The sequence below is a fragment of the Amia ocellicauda genome, chromosome 19 (genome assembly GCF_036373705.1).
Source record: "Amia ocellicauda isolate fAmiCal2 chromosome 19, fAmiCal2.hap1, whole genome shotgun sequence".
NCBI classification, from domain to species: Eukaryota; Metazoa; Chordata; class Actinopteri; order Amiiformes; family Amiidae; genus Amia; species Amia ocellicauda.
Genome location: NC_089868.1, coordinates 14,402,759 through 14,425,438, shown reverse-complemented (window position 1 = coordinate 14,425,438; position 22,680 = coordinate 14,402,759). Strand labels below are relative to the sequence as shown.

Below are 22,680 nucleotides of genomic sequence, written 5' to 3'. Positions count from 1 at the left end.
TCACTGGGAGGGGGAGAAGGGGCATTGATTCTCAGATCACATTACTGTGGGTTTCTGACATGAAGATCGCAGGAGATGAACACTCCCCAACTGACTGTGACATTAACAGCACATTTGAAAAGCAACATGAGTTTCTCACAGTCAGAAGTAATAGCATCAGCTGCTTAAAGGAAATTACTCGAGAAAGTAAAAATGTGCATATTCGGTATCTCATTAAAAAAAATAAAGCATTATGTAGTTTCCAAGATGGGCGCCAGAGTCACCAAACAGATACCAAAATTAGAGCTAAAATACTATGATATTTGAATATTAAAGCCTCAATACATTTAAAGGACCATATTCAAATTGACAATTTTTCAGAACTTCAAAATTAGATGAAAATGAACTTTCTTAAGTGCAAATAAATAAAATGCAGCTCTATAGATTTCTCCACTTTCGATATCAATACAAAGGACTTGGCCAGTTTCATATTTTACATACTTAAAATATCTTGTGTAAATAATTTTAACAAAACTCATCATTGCATAAACAAAACCTGTAAAAGAAGATAGAAGGCGTCTTATTTTGGTTCGAGGCGCTGAGCCTATTCTTGTCTGGGACTGTACAAAACCCAGTGTGACAAATGACTCCATTCTCAAGCATAGCTCAGACACGGATGTGTGTATGGATATATGTAGAGTACATATTGTGAGGCAAATATAGGTACAGGATGAAGACCCAAAAAAATTCTTCCCACCCCCATACATACAAACACACACACACACACAACAATTGTATTACCATTCAATGTTAGCATTGGCCTAGGTAGACCAAATGGCAAGAGTGAAAAAACAACACAAGTACCGTGCTATCACAAGTTATTCAAATCAGAGTTCCTTTATTGTCACCTTGTAAATTTCCAAAGCAGACAACAGGTTGCTGGAAATCCTGTATAACCCCTGAAGAAAGGATCAACATTGGATAGCACTCAAAAAAAAAAACACAAGGTCTCTGTCGTATTCACAAATAGCTGCGCATGCAAGATACCATGTAATGATAGCGCTGATCAGTACATAGAGCAAACAAAGCAGGAATTACTTGCGGATTCAAACTTCCCCATGTCCCCCTGTAGCTTTGGCTGAGGTAATCCCTTTACCAGTACATCTCTTTTTCTTTTAATATTTATAAATGTTTCCAGCGATTTTAGGATTTGTGTTCCGTGGAGATAAGAGTGCAACGCTACTTACTTTCAGCAAGTGTCTTCAGGCTTTTTTTTTTTTCTTCTTCTTGTAAAGGGTTATTTACACAACATTTAATATCTGTACCATAAAAAAAGTCCATATCTGGCTCATTAACAAGGCAAGGCAGCTTTGGGCTCGCATCATGAAACCACAGTGTATATGATGCACAAAACACCCACACACTCCAGGAAAAAACACAATTTCCTTATTTACGCTTTGTAAACCTCTCCAAAATTAAGCCTTTTCAGTTAGTGTTAATCCAAGTCAATTGGAAAGGCTGTTATACTCAGATGCCCAATTAGCACATTTAAAATATGGGGTAATGTTCTTGTAATGAGGTGAGATAGCTGCCATGTTTATTTTGTTAGGAGAACAAGATTGAAAGGTTAGAAAGTTGCAGTAACTTTGCTCCTTGAGCTCTGTACGCTGGTAGGTTTTCTGGACTCATGAGAGGCTTAGAGCTACAGTTACAAATGAAGCAGGGTAAAATAAAAAAAAAGCCCAGTTTTTCTGAAGCCCCATGGTTTACCACCTGATGGAAACAAGAGCCCATAAGAAAGCCCTATAGTTTTAGGAAAATGAAGTCAGTAATATTTAAAATGGAATTAAAAAGGAATTACCTGAAAGCATGACATGTGAGTGAATGAACATTTAAGGACACAGTTTATACTTTAATGCCAGGGATAGAGAGCCCCTGACCCTCGAGGCCAAGACGATTGTCCTGTGCTCTCCACTTGTGCTCCCAATTGCTTAATTACGGTAATGATTGCTTAATTGCCCAATTTAAAAACATTTTCCAGCTCCAGTGATTTTACCTTAGCTGCAGTATTGCTGTCCTTAGCGCAGTGGTGGCGTTTTACTATGTTTACAATCCAAATAAATCTAATAAAGGAGTCAAATTAAACATTCTCCCTCTTTATCTGCCGTGAACGCTTTGTTCGAGTCAGTCAGAAGTTGGTACATAATCCTAGTGTACATCCCAGACATATTTTACCTTTCAAACAATTAGAAACCTCACGCATACTCTCCACAACCCACACTTCATCTGAACAGAAAACATGTCTTTAGGAACCACATAACCTTTTTGGAGGCTAGATGTAAAAAAAAATAGATCATGAGTCCTTGTCAGATATTGTTCTATTCTTACAAGGGCTCGTGGCTTTTTCTCCCAGTTTGTTCCATGCTGTGGGAAACTTGAGTTGTTTCCAAGTTTTGATCCTCAAGAGGTGTGACCAGCGAGGTGTGACCAGCGAGGCTGTGGACAATTACAGTCACAATTAGACACTATTGTTAAAGTCTGGAAAACATCTGAGCCCCAAAGGCAGAAGAAGGCAATCTGATTAATCTTGGTGTAATCACTTGAAAACAAACAAAACACAAAACAATAAAACACCACCATGTTGAACCATTCATTTTTTTGTTGTTGCTAAAAAAAAACATTTCCTCCAGTTTTAGACCATGTTTTACTGCACAACACTGCAGATACATTTTAAGACCATGCTAGTCCTGGTGCATCAGTATGAGCTATAGCTTCATGTGTTTCCGTATGTTTGAGTACTGTGGCAATGTTAACAAAGCTCAAAGTCCATGCACAAAAAGCCTTTTAATTTATTTGTCAGTGAAATCAATCAAATTGACTAATGTATTTTTAAATATTATATTTTTTCATTGTGAAGTAGGCTTCTTTGTGGTGTGTTTATTCATAATACTAGCTAGTACTGAGAAGTGAAGATTGTTTTCAAATGCCTAGACTCTTACTGCTGTAAGCTCCATAAGATATTGTCTTTGCGATCATCAAAAAAATGGTGACATGACCAAGTATTTCCTTCAGCTGCCATAAAATCGCCTTGACTTTTATCTGATAACCCTTTACAGCTGGATCAACTGGGGGCATTTATCCAGTAAGCACCTCACTTTGGCCAAAGAACCTCCATTATCCTCTGCCCTGAAGTGTACAAAGCTACTTGTCTTCTTAAGCAACCCCAGGGAGAAACCAGCATCCAACATCCTTGAGGTATTCAGGCAAACGCAGTCTACTTGCTTTCCTCAGGAACACATTGCCTATGTAAATTCTTTGCGAATCTGGCTCAAAACAATCATTAGCCACCGTAATGCGAGATGGGCTCGATATGAAGTACCAGGCCTTCTTTTGAAAGGCTTTACTCATTTCCTATTTTTCAAATGCATATAAATGATGACATTTCCACCTGAGACCTCACCCCCTCCTCTCTCCTCTACATCCCCCCTGTATTTGGAGAACAGACACGTATTTATTTGAATTAAGCAGCTGGGAGCAGTGTGATATTTGACTGGTATGGGAAAGAATGTGTGGGAGGCTGATAATTCTTCAGGTTTTATAAAATAGTGTTTAGTTCTGTTGATATGGGGATTTCTGGTGTCCCCTGTGAGAGTCGGATATAGTTAATTTCCTGCAAAAGCTGGAGGCTGGGCCACACAGATATTACTGTGTTATTTAGAATAGAAAGGTCAGGTATGAGATTGAATAGTAATTGACAAAGAAACTACTGGGGATACCAGGCAGTCGGCACCAATGGCTGAAATGAAAGGGATTTCTCTAAAGCTGTCTACATGTGCTTTCCTTTCTTCTAATTATTGTGCACAGATAAAGGGTGGCATATGCATGTTCTTAGACTATGTAAATATTCTCCCAGAAGCTTCGCTGACCAAGAGGCCAGGCTTTAATACGTATAACACTAGACCTCTCACTTCAAGGAAACAAAAAATCTATATTTTTCATTTTAAAACACAAATCGTGTATTTCTATATTGCATGCAGTAAACCAACAGAAGAGTGTTTTTAATCTACACAGACTATGAAAGATGTCATTTTAGTTTGCAGAATAATTCTATCTTTTATCTTTTAATTAAATGTATTAATATATGTAAGTAGTGTGTATCCGTGTGTGTGTGTGTGTGTGTGTTTGTGATTGCAGTATGCATGCATGGTTTTCCTTTAATAAAACACAATAAAACAGCATTTTTTTAAATTATTTTCTTGCACCCCGAGCAAGGATCCTTCCCCAAAGGTTCAGGTTTTCATTTTTCTACAAAAGGCCTGCTTTGAGACTATGAAACATACTGCACTGTAGGAATTTAAATAGTTGCCATCAATAAACATCACTGCTTTAGATTAAATTTATCTTCCTCACTTAATGTGTTTCACAGACGCCTGTCCCTTGGCTACTGACCTTTCTAGGGAAGCTCCTGAAACAGCAGATACTGCAAAATACTTTGTTTTGTAGGCAATTTATTTATGAACTGCCGACTGTAAAAGAGTATATTAAAAGAGCTGTTGAAATGTCAGATCGCTCTGAACCACGGGAGCCTTCGATTGCACTGGAATGTGTGGCCGACTCCCCAGTATAAGAGCCTTAAACAATACTAGTAAATACTGACTGGCTCGTATTAAACATTTTTAAGGGGCCTTGTCTGTTCAAAAGGTTTGTCGTTACATTCTTACTCTGCATACATATGACTGATGTACTGTGATAAGTGTGCATTTATTCAGTTGCAGATCCAGCAAAGGTTAAAAATCGAATTCTGCAGAAAATGTGTGTACAGAAATGTAAATGTTTTCAAATTATATTTTTTTTACTGATTATCCATGACGTAGAAGTTAAAATGATAGGTAGCAGACAATTTTCTTTAAAAATATTAAGCACAATTAAAAAAAAAAAAAAAAAGCAGAATACATTGAAAACTGAACACTAAGACCACTACTACTATTAATACAAATAATAATACAAAGCAATACATAAAAAGAACTTAAAAGGAAAACACACGACACGTTTATTCTTCTACCACCAGCACAGGAGATTCCTTTGATATTAACAGGGCGGCATTCTCATGTAATTATATTTGATCATGTTTGCAACTGTGTCACTCCCACTGGCTCTGCCAAGCGCTACGATTTCACTCCTCAGAACATTTGGAAACCATTCTTAATCCCAAAGTTGATTTTTTTTTTTTTTTTTTTCTGGAGTTCAAAAAAAAAAGAGGTGGAATGGTAGAACTGAGACAGAAATCCTTCCTCATTTATCTGCAGGAGCGAGATAAGGGAGTCTCCCCCCATCTCCATGTGAACACGCATAAATCTTGCCTCGGAGGGAGCAGCGTCTTAAAGGGTGATGGAGGAGAGAACGCAGTCTGTCTCCCTGTCCTGCCCGTGTTTGACTTCTCTTTTGAAGAAGGAAAGTGTTGGCAACATTAAAAGCACAATATTTAACTGCGGGCTGGATTGGGGAAGGCCAAGTGTACTCTCCTGTGAGCTGCTGACATCTGGAGGTGAGAGCCAAGCGGCCCAGAGAGTGACCCAGTTCTGTATTGAGTGATCCTCCCGCGCCACTTCACTCTTGGGTTTGTCCGTCCAGATGTTTTGTGGATTTGCAAGCAGAATTGCTAATTTGTTCAGCATCTAAAACTAAAACTGTGCTTTTCCGATTTAAAGATAGTTTAGTGATTTAATTATTGCGCACATTCTATTACATTCGTTTTGTTGGTACGACAAATATGTACATGACTTTGCAAGCTGCACTCTGTCAAAACTTGATTTTCAAGGGAACGCAGCTCTTTTGAGGGTGAAAAATGGCCCCTGTATCGGTGTGGCGCTCTAAACGTGCTTGCTTACAAAACACAGGGCTGGAGGAACAGGCTGAGAGAAGTTAATGGAAATATAAATGAGAGACATTAAGCCCTTATTGCAGAATCAAATCACATTGGATTGGCTGTGAGAATTAAAAATGACAGGAGACAATGTGAACTCTCGACAGGGTAACACATTCTAAGGAATAAATACTGGCATAAATCTTAAATATATCACAAAGCAATGTATTTCCATATATTATTTCTTGCCCTTGTGTTGTTGTCTATGCGGAATGCTTTTGTTCAAAAGCAAAAACATGTGATGTGAAATGGACTGAACACGGGCTGGCGAGGGCTTTCAAAACTGTTGGTGTTTTTGCTTTAGAAGGGCAGATTTTTGATAATCATTTAGCAGTACATCAGCTAGAATCTGCAATTTGGGCAGAAATCATCACTGGGAATTATTGTCACTTGTCCATGGGTTTAATCAGTATCTTGCATGTGTCAAGTCAGTGTGATTTCTTACCACAGTATCTGAAGTTGTTGGGTTCCTTCAGATGGGTCATGCAGGTCTTATGGGTCTCATTGTCTGCAGGTACCTTAGAAGGCTAGACTGCAGATGTTGAAGGCTGTCGAGGAGGCTGGCCGTAGGCCGGATGGTCGATCTTATGGGACTAAAGGATGAAAAAAAAAAAGAGAACATTTGAGAATAAAAATGTGAAACTGATTCGCTTTGGTCTACAGGTGCTGTGCAAATGGTACTGTATGTGCTCTACATGGCTATTACAAGTCTTTTTCACAGATTCAAATATAATTCACCGTATCATTCCACCATCATGCTCTTTTCTTCTTCAAAGGTAGACATATGATTTAGAGTCTGAAAACACGCAAGAAAGGCAGTGTCTGTAGTTGTTTTTCTGGCCCAAGCAGAGTTCAGAGCTCTGGATTGAGTGGACTTGCGCTCCACAGGTCCACTGGCGATCTGATCTGCGATTCAGCTGGAATCAGGTTGGTTCTGTTCCCTCTAGTTCATGACCCTGGAAAGGATGGTGCAGCCAAGGGCTCCCCAAGACATTTCCAAACCGGTCTGCAAGGAGCTCAGCAACACTTTAAACAAAGGTGACCCACTGTAGAGAAGGCATTCAGCTACACACACACACATACATACTTGACACGCATGCTTAGGTTTACAGTATTCTGAGGTAATATTTGGAAGATAAGTTGTTGTTTTGACCATCACTACCAACGACTTAATGAAACTTCTAAATGCAACCTATATCCACATAACTTTTAAAAATGTGGTTTCAAAATGCTGTTTAACCCCCCCCCCCAACTCTTAGGATCTAAACATGTTTCCCCATGCATTAAAAGCTTAAAGCTTATAATAAAAATCACTGGAATTAAAAAAAAATAGGCAAACCTCACCAAAGTAATAATGCTGAACACAAAAGCACACATTTGCAACAAAAGAAACTATTTATTTGGAATATGCATTACCAGTACAAATTAAGAGACCATAAAACCTACACCTTGTTAGTTTTTTTTTTTTTTTTCACAGAACACAAGAGTTTTAAGTTGGAATCAAAAAGACACTAGTTTTGTGTTTTCATTTTTTATATCTTTTTACATATGCAGAGATCTTAAAAGTTAAAACTGGGCCAGATAAGGGCTCAGTGATTTCACACTCTGAAATCTTTATAAAAAAGAAGAAACATTCAAAAAACACTGCAGTATTTTTTTTTTTAAGAACAAAAGACATGCAACAAAGAAAACATTTGATGTTTTACAAATTGCTCAGCTTTTTTTTTTTTTGCTTTTTTTTTTTTTTTTTTGCAAAAACTAAAAGCATCATTACATGAAGCTTTTAATTATACTGTGGTATAGGACAGGCAATGTGAAAAGTACAGTTTTTAGATTGGAATAACCCAGAGCCTTCTGCTTTAAATCCGGCTCTTCATGCAAACTGAACTGGTAAACTATTATTGTTTCTGAATAGTGTGGAAGGGAATGGGAGTGTTTGTCTTATACTAAACAACACAATGTCATTGTCATATCATAATTCGCCACTTGCCTCTATAAAATATCCCTCAAACACACAAGCTTAGAACATGAAGCAACTCCCAAGACCAAGATGTATAATCTCATGTGTAACTATAGCTCGGGTGTATTCAGTCCATTTAAAAAACTAAAATAAGCTATTCTGAGAAATGCTTTCAAGTTATGATTTGTGAATTAAACATAACTCTACAACTATGAAGCATGTTTGAATGCATTATTGTATTATCGCATGATGCCGAGTACCAATACTTTTATTTAAAGGACATTACACTTAAAACAATTTCATTTAGCACTGTCATCTATGGGAGTTTTTCTGCACAGCTCTCAATAACTGTTATAGCATACACAAAACTGCGTTCTAGTTCAGACAGAGGTGCCAGTGGTTTTCAAATATTTGTGTTTTTTGCATAATGATTTTTGAATAGGATTTGGTCTCATTAAACACATTTTAATATGATTCGAAGTGTTGAAACTAACTTTTCACATCACCTTCACAAGACAGTATCCACTTTCCAAAGAGGGTCATGTCTCTGCTCAAGAATATACAATGCGCCTCAGTTGGATTATATCCCAAATGTGCAAGGAACCCCCACCACCCCACATGATGATGATTTTCGTTGCGTCAGATTGCAAAATGGATACTGTCCTTTTCAACAAAGCAAAACAAGAACAAAGGTGCACATCTACGTATATTGAGCATTCTTGAGCCAATTCACAGATGAGAACAAGAAAACAAAGTGTAGGTAGTCCTGTGCTGTCACAAAGCAACAACAAAAATAAAAATAAAAAAGAAAGCAAGAAAGGAGAAATAAATGTGATCTCGCTCTACAACCTAAAGACACATAAAAATATATCTAAACATTTTCTGTTATTTGCGTGCCGTGAGGGTATTTTCTCTTATAAACACTACTGAATTCTGACTGCATTTTTGGTTTTGAGTATACAAGAACATTCGTATCAAATGTTCGTCAGTACTACAAAGAACAAGACACGATTCGCAGGAAACCATGAAACAGTGTTAATAAAGCTGACAATGTAGAGAATTGAAATTTCTGCAGTTTTTGGTATCAAAGTAATGATCTGGGCAGATTTGTGAGAGAAGGCAACCAGTAGAAAATTGTGTAAACTCGACAATATGTAAACGTAAATAAAATAATTTTTAAAAAAAAGAGACAAAGAAAAAAGACAAACCAAACTTACTACATTTCACATTTTGGATTAGTTTACTAGAATGAGAGAGACTTCTAGGGCAGGTTTATTGCAGACTGGATTTTGCAATATCATGCAATGGCGATGTATTCTGTGAACTCGAAATCCCAACAAACGAAAATAAAAGCTGGTTCTCTCCGATTTAATTCCTGTAAAGACATCTCACGACCATTGTGTTTGCATGGTCATGCCCTGATATTACCTGAATTAAAAACAGAGCTGTGAGTGACTGTAGAAAAATGCTTAAATCTTATTAGCTTAATGACTTCCACATTTAAGTAGATTCTGGCAAGATGTGATTCAATGCAATGAAAAACAAACTCGGTTACTGAAACCCTCAACAGACAAATATATTTCCAACAGAGATTAGTACTCTATTGCATTTAAAAAAACAACAACATTATTTTCAATTACCAACCACTGTTAGCCTGATATTCAGTTAGAATTTTGTAGCACCAGCATTAACGGTGAGTGGACAGAAAAAAAAAAAAGACAAGGGGGAAAACGCGCACGTGAAGCAAATTCTGAGCAATGATGCAAAAATCATACACAATTTGTGTATTCAAATTACCGCAGCTGTGTAGCAATTAATAAAACAATAATAATAAAAACATCACTTTTTACAGGTCAGAATACTTCTTAAAAATTGTATTCTTATGCACTTATTACATAAGTGTTTTGGTTACCAGCAGCATTTGGCTATAGTGAGATCTCTTATGGAAAGTAGTATTATTTATTTCCATACACAAATGTAATGCTTAGTTCTGATACTGTATAGAGATTTGATGATTATGAACTGAATGAAAACATACAGACGGATTTCTCATTGCTGGGACTCATATTAACATCATTAAACACTTTATATGAGCCTTGCAGTTTTAAAGCCACAGGCAAGTACAAAAAAATGGACTTGAATCTTTTCGATAGGTAGGATTATATGCTTACTGGTGAACTTTTGTTACTGTATGAAGTGTTTATTAATTTTGATTGGGAAAATAAAAAAAAGGGAAGGGGGAACAAAATCGCACCCCTGCCACCGGTTCACAAGGAGATGGCTGAACAAAGCACAATTTCAAGAAGACACAATGTGTTCTATTTAGAGAAACAGCTTGGCAGCAGAGGCACGTAATCTGTTTTAGAAGTCATATTACAAGGAACTGGTTGTACATCGCTTTGAGAGTGAAACAAAATGAACCGAAGGATTTCTGTAACACATAAACACTATATGGGAATATGTTTGTCATGCTGTCCTTCATGAATAGACAGTAAAACATCAACTTTATATCCATTGCCAGATACTTGATTTACCACAATGCAGAGGAATTATTGCAACTTTCTTTGCTTTCTGAAAAGGTAGGACTGTAGTAGGTACACAGGTTGAGCAGAGCACACCAGACAAAAAATGAACAAACAAACAAAGAAAGAGCAAACCCGAATGTGATACGAACAAAGAAAGACAAATGAACACGTGTTCTTCAAACTGCTCCTTGTCACAGATTGTAACTATGTTTATTGAACTGTATGCTAAGGCCCAGCATTCATGGCCTCTATATTCAGTTTCTCACACACAGATTGAACAATTTTCACTTTGGTACTAATGATTCGTCTAAGAAAATTCTCAATTAGTGAAATGTCTATTCTATTTGTATTCGTATTATTTTTAAGGGAATACCATATTTAAAATGTGATTCACATTAGTGGTTTATGCAAGGTATCTTTTTAATATTGTTAGATATTGGAAAATGCCCTGCATACAGTTAACACTACAAGTCAAGGCCTCTACCAATAGAGAGGTGCACAATTTATGATCTGTTTGCCAGCTTTTGTGTTTCTTTGTCTTACATTTGTTGTTCTTCTGTAGTTAACATAGAAATGTGCTGATATTGATGAAGATCAGTCTTGCTTTATCTAGAGCAACCATACATTGGATGGAAAGTATCCAATACTATTTATATTACTTACTCCAGGGGTGATAATGGTAAATACTTTGACACTAAAAAAATGCATTTTGCAGCTCAAGAAGAACACAGCCAAAGATAAATACTGAATGAAGACATAAAAGTGTCCTTTAAAATCTAACCATCTGGAAAGAAGGTGATGTGGTGTTTTCTGCTAGTAGTAACAAAGTTATAGGAAAACAAAAAAAAGCTTTTTTGTTGTTTTTTTTTTTCTTTTTTTTTTTTTTTTTTTTGCTGAGAGGTAGTGTGAAAGCATTTAAACCTAAATATAAGGGTTGCCTGTTTTTTAAGTTTTTTTATTAAGAGTGAAATAATTACAGTGAGGTAACCTGGATCCTCTGGATATATTGTGAAAACTGTACAAACACCGTTTTTCTGTAGTTGTTGATGTTATTGTTTTTTTGTTGTTAAATTCCTATACTGGTTTCTGAATGTTCCTTGATGACTGGGTTCATTTTTTGTACCCAGAGACAAAAGACGGGGTATCAAGAACTGTCAGTGTTGGTGTTAATTTTTAAAGCACTCCAAACAGAAGGAAATCCTGTTTTCGTTATTGGGTGGTTGACCTCCGCTCTGATTGGTGGATGCTGGAGAAACCCATCTTCTGGTGGGGTCTGCTGCTAAGAGATCAGTTGGAGGTATCCGAGTGAACACTTCCGGGTCCTTCTGTTGGTGATGTCACTGATGAGGGGGTAGTAGCATCCTGCCAGCCTCCATTTGCCTGCAGAGTCGATGACAAACAGTATGTTAAGGATTATGCTACTTCCACAGTGGAAGTCTCTTTTAATCCGAGAGACTATGAAGATCTCCTTGTGTCCTATGGGCATGCAAGAGCATTATTCAAATTAGTCAAGATACCCACAGTCTGATGACAACTCGACATCAGACAGTAGAGGCTGGAGGTCCATGTTTTACTATGACAGTTTTGTTGTCACATTAATAAATAATAATTATACTCTTGAAATCTTTCATTTTTTCATTGTTGTCAAAACATAAAAAGCCATCTCTGCTAATTAAATATCCACATTTAAAACTGCTTTCCATTACAGTGAGAGGTAAAGAAAATTACAACCATAAAAATAAAATAAAATGCTGGAACACAGTATTCACAATCAAGAAAAAGGGTGTTTTTTCCCCCCATCTTGACAATAAATAGTAGTCATACTTACATCACTGAACTGCATTAAATCATAGTCATAGCACAAAATGTTTGAATCAGCACTGTCCTAGATTATACGTCTTTAAAATGCTAAAATGCATCAACCAGGCAAGCCAAATTAAATATAGCATTTAGCCATCTTGTCAGAAAGTGTTTTACATGAAAGACAACAAACACAAATTACAATATTGAGAATGTATCAAGTCATTTCTGAAACAAAACTCAAAAGACAAGCAATGGAAGAATCAATTATAGCAAATTATCACGTTCGAGATTGGAATGAAAATATAATGGGAAACACGGAGCCCATTTCAAATCCCTCAGACAGGCCTGCTAAAGAGCATTTGGGACATTAATAGCAATTTTCATGCCATCAGAAAAGCCTGAAAATGGTCCCTGGCAGCCTCTTATTTCAAAGCCTGTTATTTAAGGCAGAAGCAGTCTGTAATCAAAAAAAAAAAAGAAAAGAAAAAAAAAACTTTAAAAATCTTCAGCTTTAGTGACACTCTACATCTATTTCAAAGCCATAATTACTGCTTCAAGATAGAGGGGGGGAAAACAAGTCTACCACATAAATGCATTGTGTGTTAGCTTGGTCATTACCACCAACTCAAAGGAGAAGGGAATAATTTAGTAAAAAGGACTCTGCCACACTCGAAACCCTGTTCTCTCTCTCTCTCTCTCTCCAAATCGTTGTACGTAAATGAAGGTCATGCCAAACCATTTAAATCTGAGCGGTTTCATCAGTGCTATGAATATTTATTCTGTTTGACATTACAGTTTGATTTAAAAAAATTGAGAATAAAGGCAATATGGTGTTGCACTGTAAGAGGTCAGAAATGTTACATGTTCTCAGAACCCTGCCACGAGAAAACGGTTATTGCACGGATAATTAAAGTGCTCTCTGCATTTAGAGACGAATGAAGAGAGACCAAATCGGAAAATGTGTCTCGAGTGGACTACATTTATTCCGTTTCTTAAACATCTTATTTAATCAAATAAAGAATACACACAAAAAGCTATTTTTAAATCAGCAATCCTAAAAATATTAGGATTTTAAATTGCGTATAGTATAATTTTAGTATTTACTAAAGTCTGCCGTTACCAAAATCATTAGGCAGCTGTGAACAGAAGGCTAATGTTCAACACGGTTTCAAGGACGCGGTTTACAAGCTATCAACATGATTGCATATAACACTGTGATACACACGTAGCCTTGCATTTACTCAAGACATATTCTTCTTCTTCACCAGAGATGACGGCAATGAATGAATACTAAAGGACTCAGAATCCCTATAATGCAAACACAACTAATGCCACAAGCAGTCTATTGATACATGTTAAAAAATATGTATTAACTGATTGTCAAAGTATGCCTTTAAAAAAAAAAAAAAAAAAGAAAAAAACGTATTATTCCAATATTCAGTCGCCATCCAAAGAATTTAGCGACTATTACCAGGAATCTTCAGCATCGTTGTAATTAGTCTAATTTATAAAAGCCTAAATACGGAATAGCAATATGCGTGAAGACAGTTGACTGTCTAGATGAAGAACCCTCATATGGTAATGTTCTTTTAGGTTTATCAAAGACCGCCTTGCAGGAATAGAAGCGCTCTTGTCCTCTGGAAAGCATGCTAATAAAAAGCCTCAAAAAGATTTGAATTCATAAATTTTTTACAGCAAAAACGCTATTTCATTATCATACGGCCACTGAAGGAGGCTGAGAATCCAGTAAGAACACATCTATGTGTATGACTGTCCTCTTGTCCCAGCTTGCTGTCACCGCCATTAAGATGGCAGACGCGTGATCTGAGCAATGCAGTTGGATTGCTGTCCCAAATCTACACTCAGCTTTCCTTGTGTCTGTCTTATCGATTTTCCTCTTTACGACACAGCTTGTCGCTGTGAATTTTCATGCTAGTCACAGCCGCCAGCGTACCCAAAAAAACAAGTGGAAGACGCCGTTCCCCCGATTTCCTTTCCACTGGCTAGCAGATTTATTTTTAGAGGGACTTAAAGCCTGTCCTGGCGGTTTTCAGCCATTGGCCCTTCAATGGAAATCACGGTCCGGTCCTTGGTGACATTTTAAACTAGTGTTGCAGTAGGTGTCACCTGTTTCACAGCTCCCCTCGGCTGAGCGCATGTGGCCGCAGGTGCCATGCGAACACTGATTGCATTTGACAGGCTTAGACGCCAGCTGCCTGCATGAAGCCTGCCCGATCACCACTTTTCGTGGGCAGTACGCTGCCGATGGCGTGACCGATACAGAAGCAATCAACTAGGTGACCGTGAAGCTCAGACAAGTCCTACTAAGTGGCATTCTAAGCCCTATGGCTTTGAAATAATTGGTAGAGGGAACAAAATAAAAAACAAGCCTATTTTTCTTACATTGATGCCCTGTGGACTGTACATCTGGCTTGCTGCGAGTCCATCACTGTATCCGCCTGTCTGACTGATAACATGGCGAAGGGTATCCACCTGAAACGAAAAAAAAAGAAACAAAAACAGGGTCACACAAAGCTCCACATTCTGAGCACTCTTGTTTACCGCAAAGGTCAACGTGATTACGAAAGGTCAACGATGGCAAACCGCGTCACTAATTAGCAACTAGCAAGAAACAGCGGTCACGTGATTCCCAGCTCCCAGGTTTTATCTGAATACATTTTCGATATGTATTCTGGAAACTAATACAAATAAATAAATAAATAATGCATTTCACTTACAATCAGTATTTCCTCGGATACGCAAAAATATCAAGCGTATTCCTATTATAGAGCTATACGTGTGTGCGTTAAGTACCCATACAACGAAAACTATTTAAGATGAAGATTAATAAATACATAGTTTCTACTGAAGGTTACATTTTGTGAGGCGATGATCAAATGACATGTATACTATCCATGGTGGTTCATTAAGTGACACAGAGTGACCCTGAATGGCACAACAGTGCCGCACAAAGCCACCCGAAAGCCTTGCCTGGTGCTCTACAGCCACAATGACCTTGGAAAGGGCACTGGGTTTGCCAACATATCAACCCAGAAGACCTCTCTCTTTGACCTTCAGGCCCTTTGTGATCACATTCATTAAGCACCCACAGCACTTGGAAACGAAGTTTGGTTAAAGTGAGGGGAAAAACAAAACAAAACAGAAACAACAAATGCTATCGCTAACGGGAAGGATTTAGCTGCCATCTTTGAGGAACAACATGGAAGGAAATCCCACTAACACATAGGGTGAGGCCAGCTTGCTTGTCGAAGTTTGCCTGTGGCACAGTGGACAGCCCGTCTCAATACAGACAAATAAGCAGATGAGTGTTGCTCTGGTTCCAAATGTGTCTGTGATCATTTATTCCAAAGGTGACAAGGAATGCAACAATAATGCCAATAACACAAGTCGCTACGAGCTAACAATGAACTCTGTTGGCCGACATTGATAAAAACAATTCCGAAACATGTATTGTTCAGAGCATGGTGTCGATTTAAAAGCTAGCCGAGGTTCAGTTGTCCTTAAATAATTAGTGCACTGTGATGTAATATAATCATAAGAGAGTGTTTTGGAAAATAATCGCTACATTCATAATTTAAAAGATGTGAGATGCAACTCAAGAATAGAAATGATTACATGTACTTTCCTTTAGAGTCAATTTTAATCCCTTTGGGTGAATGTATTTATCTCTCTAATAGCTACAAACAGAATAAACTGTATCTCATATGTCTTCCCATTAGTTCACGTGTGCCAAGCTTCAAATACTTAGATTGGGTGAACTTTGTCTTTTTTTTTTCTCTCCGTCTCCAGGAATTCCATCGATTAGCTGCAATTTTATGTCAATTTGAAAACAATAAAAAAGAAAAAAGATATGGTATAGATTCTGCCTTTGTAATGCAACTGGAATAAATAGTCTTGAACTTCTAGAAAAATAATATTGGTGTATTGAAATACAGTACAAAAAAAAAAAAAAAAAAACTAAAAGAGATGCATCACGGTTATTGCCAATGCTGCCATTGTCATGTTTCTCATTTCCTGCCTATTTTAACCCTTCGGAAGTGACAGTAAAAAGTCTGACTGACTTATTACCCAGGACCCTGTAATGTTCTGTTTAAAGAATGGCCTCAACTTGGACCAGATGATTGTTGACTGTACAGTTTGGGGCTTCACTCTCATAGGTCTGCTGTGCTGTAAGGGTCCCTACCTGTGACTGCACGTTGGCTCCAACCTGGGCCCCTTGGTAAGAGTCCCCATTGAGTGACTGCACGTTCATGAACAAGTCTCCGGAATTTGACATGTTAAAAGAACCAGAAGAACCTGAAAGGAAAGAGTGAGGACCTGAATCACAGAGAGAAGGAGGAACAGTCCTGCATCTGCCAGAAGACCAGGCAGCCATCATGCAAAGCAGACAGTTTCTGAGTTAGCGAGCGGTTAGTTTGCAGTGCAGAGCAGAGCAAAGCAAGTGGGGGAGAAAAGAGGGAGGGACTGGAAAGACTGGCGACTGAAATTTGGAAGGTCGAAATCTGGGCGAGTGTGAATGAAAATAAAAGCAAACGGCGCAACTGACCGTCGTCTTGTCACAAAGCCACCACTGCTGCTAAAGATCAGGAAAATTACAAGTCAATGACAGGGCCACTCTCCCTCTTTGGCAGAGGTGAGCTCTCTCAACAGATCTGCGTCATATCGGATGCATCCCGGCAGAGCGCGGAGAAGCGCTGTGAAGGACTACAAGGGACACCCGCCGCGTTTCTCACAGATCTCAATATCTTATAACCGTGATTATCACTGTGCCATCATTGTGCGTTTGTTCATGGTTTTAAACAATCTTATGTTGTTAGGCACTTTTTCAACAGCTAATTCATTGGTCACAATGATTTTGTGGCACCAATAATAAAATAAAAATACAAAGTTGTAGATGGCTCTGAATGGTGGTTGGATTGATTCTTATTACTAGTAAAGGCAGCTGAAAATAATTGAAGAATTCAATTTATATATTAATGGTTTAAAGGCAGATGTTAAAAGGACTACGAGTGAACTTAATTGTAACAGCAAGTGATTTATAATCAAACACTGCATATGGCTTTGAAGGATTGTCTGCTTTGTCATCAACTTGATAACGTACAGGACAGCAGTGACAAAACACACACACAATCCAACTGCAGCCTTCCAAACGGCAATGCATTTTATCACTGTAACATGCACCCGGATTTACTGAATCACAATTTAAATTGCAGAAGCTCAGTTTAGGTGAGAAAAAGATAATCTCGGTGAACAAAGAGGATGGAGGTTTGATTAGTTCAGAGGTAGAACAAAAAGGCAAGAGACTTGCTGTTTCAAATGGGGCCCAGGTTAGCTCATCTTTGGTCTCAATATGCTTTTGAGAAATGGACCTTTCACCATATTGAGTAAACGTCCAACGTATATAGTGTGCAGGTTATGTATGGATTTTATTTAAAGCATATGTCATTTTACTTACTCCTAGCCTACCATATATCCTGGTCCTGAGTAAAGAGCTCAATTTATTGTTAAGTGCAGTATTTCTAGAACAAAATAACAGCAAGTAGATTGTAAAGATGAGTCGTTTTGTTTCTTGTTGTCAACACATTATGGCCATGAATCAATCATCCAAGTTAACCCAAACTTCCTCTCACTTCCTGCTGAATCTGCCCTTCCCATCCAGGCAGGTAGTGATAGACATGAGTCACTTATACCCAGTGCTTCTTGGCTGTGAACGTTACTTACACCTTTGAAAGCGTACTAATGGAGAACAGCCAAGACTGGCTCAGGAGGTGGACTTGTTTGACCTCAGCACTTACCTGCCGAGTTTGGGGTGGATGGTGAGTTAGCTTGGCTTCCGTGAGCAGATGCGTTCGTAGCACTGACAGCCGTTTTGGCAGCGTACATGTTGGCTTCCTCCTGGAATTTCCCAATGTTCTTCTTGTACCGGATTCGTTTATTTCCAAACCAGTTTGATACCTACCGATAGAAAAGGGCGCACATCGTTTTGTCAGATACTACAGTGAATTTCATATATTTGCAATCATTAAATGAACAAACACAAATAAAAAACGTAAAACACATTTCAAAAACATGAATCTTTTAACCTCATGATTAGATCTTAAATCTAGTTTCATTCAAGGCATTCTAATATTATACAATTAGTCCACAGTAAATACAATCTTTTAAAATTATAAAAACAATCACAAACTACTTTGAATACCTTAAACTAAAGGCTGAAATATATTATGTTTTTTTTTTAAAGAAACGGGGAGTGACAGTCAGTGGGGAACTGGATTGCACTTCCAAAGCGGCTGACTGCAGAGGGCCCTGCATAGCGGAGCATGTTGTTAGGGGCACTGCAGGGGGCAGAGTGGCAGTGCCCACGGGAAAACACACTCCTTTCTTCATCCACAGTTTGCCTGATTTACATGCCTGAGGCTGAAGCTCTTTTCAGATACTGTTAAAGCTGTACATGAATTCAACCTGGTCTAAAGTAATAAGGTATTTGTGATGAAGTGCATTGTAATGAGATTGTGCGGGTCATCACGGTCACACAGATATATTAACTTTGAATAAATAACCTTAATACCCCAGTTATTACATGGATAAGAAATGCAGATAACCTTAATACATGCCTATGTTTACGGTAAAAAAAATTGGCGGACATAGTGAGATTCATGCCGATCTACAACATGATGTGAATTTGATGGCATATCAGTGTTTTGGTGTTATCTAGGTACTTTTAACAGTAGTGTAGCAGGACTATGTAATTGTACAACAATATATATTTATTTACAGTTCTCATCCGTTACTGTGTTTCTGTATGTATTGCCATGCAGGTTTTAATTTCTGAGGCTCACAATAACATGAGAGTTAGGTTGTAAGGTCTTTAGGACTTCCTTTTCTGTGTCTCTCACTATATCATGGTTTTATATTAGACTCAATACATCACATAGGTGGTGTACTTGCAACTACTTGTTTACATTTAGTAGAATCATAAAGCAAACAGGTTATTTAGAATATCTGGGGTGAGCGTAACACTGGACACAAATGCTTTAAAAACAGAAGCAAAAGAGAAATAAAAAACATCCAAGGGCTGATGTATTACATAGTGAAACAACCACTGCAACAATTGTCATCAGAACCATGTTGTATAATATTCTTCCCGGTATAAAATTAATTAAAAGAAACATTTATCCTGATTTGAATTTCAATCTCCAAGAGAATAAGATCAACAAACAAATAAATAACCGAAAGAAAATAAAAATCTACCAGGCTTCAACACATCCTCCTTTGAAAACAGAATCCAAATGAGAAACTTTCTTTCGCTCAATACAAATCTAATCTCGCTCTGTGCATGAACCAGACGGAGCCGTACTTCAGGTCAGAATTTAATATAAGTGACAAGTGGTGGTGTGAAATTGAGTACAAGGCTGTATTCGATGAAGGGGGTCTCATGATGTCACAAAGCTAGAGAGTGAAGCCACGGTGGTCTGAGAAAATCATCCGAACGTGGGCTGACACACAGCCTTGAACATCCACTGTTATTAATATACTCCCTAATGATGCACAGAGAACTGTATGGGAATGCAAACAAAAAAATAAATAAGTAAAAGACTAAAAAAATACTGGTGTGCAATTACACACTGAGCTGTGTTTAAATGATCAAACTCAAAATATACAAATGTAAGAACACCTAAAAGGAATTACTGTTTTGTAGCTTTATTAATTATGAAAACAACCATCAATTTACCTGAAATGAACTGAGGTGGAGGTGGGCTTTTGCCGTTTTTTCATTAATTATTCCACACCTATTAATTATACATTAATTAAAATGTACTCCCTGTCTAGTCTTCTTAACCAGTAACACGCACAGATGAACAAAAAAAAAAAAAAAAAAGACGAAGTCCACGAAGCAGACTTTATCCTGGGAATAACGGGGGTGAGTAGACTGTGAGGGTAGTTGGGGGGTACCTGTGAAACGGTGATGGCACACTTCTTTGCCAACTCCTCTTTGGCCTCCTCACTGGGGTAGGGGTTGCTGAGGTGCGAGTAGAAATACTCGTTGAGGATCTCTGTTGCTTGCTTATTGAAATTTCGTCTCTTTCGTCTGCACAGGGAGGACATAGAACAGAACAACAGTGAGATGTGACCAATACGGTTTATACAACGTACAACAATACACAACTTCCAAGCAGTAAATGGATTTGAGAACACCAGCCAACACCAAAAAAAAACTAATTTCTCTTCCACATATAAGGGATCCAGTGATTTCAACTGGTTTTAAAGTGGCATTGTCAAAGGTGTCATGTTTCCAATGTTACAAGATGACTTCAAAAATACAGCATTTTTTATACGATGAACTAGATATACTGTTATAAAGATAGACCATCTATAGAGATTATTGATACTATGGAAAATATTTAACCTTTCCCTGGATGAAGGAACCATTTAGGAATAAGTACTGGTAATTATCCACCTAACATGAGCTTTTCCCAGCCTGAATCAATTAAATTCTCTCTGAGCCAGAGTGTTTGTTTTGTTCTGGAAAGTCTCTCTCAACCCCCCCTCACATAAATGGAAATGTACACAGCATGAGGTGTTAAGATGAAAGATTAATTAGTCTACCTAAGTATGCTCTTACTATGTAAACTGAACTGCTCATAATAACCCTAGAAATCATCTTCAAAGGGAATGACAGAAACACAACGGCAACAACACTCTGCTGAACAACTGCTTTGATAATGTGGCGTGTTTTTTTTGTAGTTTGGCAAAATCTTTTGGAATACAAAGGCTATCAATACAAAAGTTAAACAAACAAGAACAACAACAAAGGCCATTTAAACAAATTATATATATATATATATATGCATAAAATGTATAGGTATAAAATCCAAACTGAGCATAAAAAGCTACTGGCTCCCAGAACATGACACTGACAGTAATATACCTCAGTAGTTATTTGCAGGGCCTTATGGGTAAAAACGGCACTGTACTTGCCTGGCATCGAGGAATCGCGAGCGCAGGATCATGACTGCCTCGCACGTGCTCTGCTTCAGCTGCATCTGAATGGAGCTGAACTTGCGGTGAATAATGCTGACCATGCGCTCGATCTCTTTAGGGGAAATGGGACGGGTCCGGCTCTGCTCACGCAAGAGGTTCATCACGTGGGTGGTGAATTCATTGCAGGCCTGTAAGAGAAAACACAAACACACACCAAGTGAAACAATGTGAAGCTACGATGCAGCCTCCAAGAAAAAAAACTACACACTCAATATTACGAAGAAATTGTGAGCAATATCTGGGTACAATACCAACCAAGCATTCAAATCAGCAATGATAGCACAGTAATAACATTATAAAAGTGGCAACTGCTTGTGTGAGTGCAGCTGGCAATACTAATGAGATTAGTCACTTCAAACACTAACAGATGACAATATGGGAGACGCTGCAGCGTTTGTGTATTCGGGGAAATGATATAGTCAATAAATGCACAAAACCCAATATGAACAAGAAGAAAAGACACCAATTCTATCAGCAAACATCTATAGTGGCATCTATCTGTAGATGAGTCGTAAAACACTGTGTTTAGATGTGCTGCCTATGGATAATCATTTTAATTCTACCAGCCACATAGGGTTTTGAAAGAAAATTCGGTATTAAAGCATTTCCATCCCTGAATTTCAGGAATAAAAGAAAAAAAAAGAAGAAAGAGCAAGACATTTTCCAAAGTGTCGTATCCAAAACAGACATGCAGGAATTACGGGCTTTCACTCTTGACAACATTATCTCGTGGTGTGGTGTGTGCTTGTTAATGCTCAGTGAATTGAAAGTTGAACCAGCCTGGATATTACAGTCATCTCTTTTTGCGCAAGAGGAGCCAGATGCTCGCATGCTCTGGGACAAGGACTCTGTTCACTGTCAGTACAGAGGTTGGGCTGCCTAACATAGATGGAGCACAGCAGCTGTGACACGAATGCCAATTTACAGTCAAGTAAAAGACAAAGAAAGCCGAACACAATCGGGTAAATACTAGTTTTGCATAACCACATCTTTAGCTTTGTCAAACTAAAAAGTATAGACAGAATACAAGGAATGCTAGAAATCCCAGTATCAAATCCTTCTGGCATTAGTCTAAGAAACAATAGAAGCACTTGGCCAAAGAAAGCCACATGCACCTTCTAATATTGATTTTCCAATGAAGAATATCAGAAGGGGCTTGCATTTATGATTTGTGGTTGTGCTTCAACACAGTGTAATAACTATATTTTAAATCTGAGGTCAAAATGTAATTGGGTTTTTGGTGTAATCAAAGGCAACTAATGTTTGTGGCAGTTCGTTGCTAATGCGTGTGTAAATAACTCTGAAATCGCCTTTATACAGGACGCCAATGTGGCACTGAGCAGTGGCATTTCATCACAGCTGTTATTCAGAACGTGTTAACACTAAATAATGTTTCCCAGAATGCTCTTCTCACATATGCTAAGTTT

General features: G+C 37.9%; 1 protein-coding gene across 4 annotated transcripts in view; it reads right to left on the bottom strand.

The window, feature by feature from the left end:
- Positions 1-7,278: 7,278 nt before the first annotated feature.
- pbx1b (pre-B-cell leukemia homeobox 1b) overlaps positions 7,279-22,680 on the bottom strand; it is a 77,404-nt gene continuing 62,002 nt past the window's right edge. For 2 of the 4 annotated variants that reach the window (XM_066692264.1, XM_066692265.1), the window contains 6 exons: positions 21,191-21,381; positions 20,165-20,300; positions 18,007-18,166; positions 16,395-16,507; positions 14,594-14,683; positions 7,279-11,767 (listed from right to left, as the gene is read on the bottom strand). In XM_066692264.1, coding sequence (XP_066548361.1) covers positions 11,675-11,767; positions 14,594-14,683; positions 16,395-16,507; positions 18,007-18,166; positions 20,165-20,300; positions 21,191-21,381 — 783 coding nt within the window. In that variant the 3' untranslated portion in view covers positions 7,279-11,674. The remainder of the gene's footprint in view (positions 11,768-14,593; positions 14,684-16,394; positions 16,508-18,006; positions 18,167-20,164; positions 20,301-21,190; positions 21,382-22,680) is intronic. The other 2 variants (XM_066692266.1, XM_066692267.1) reach the window with 1 other exon arrangement.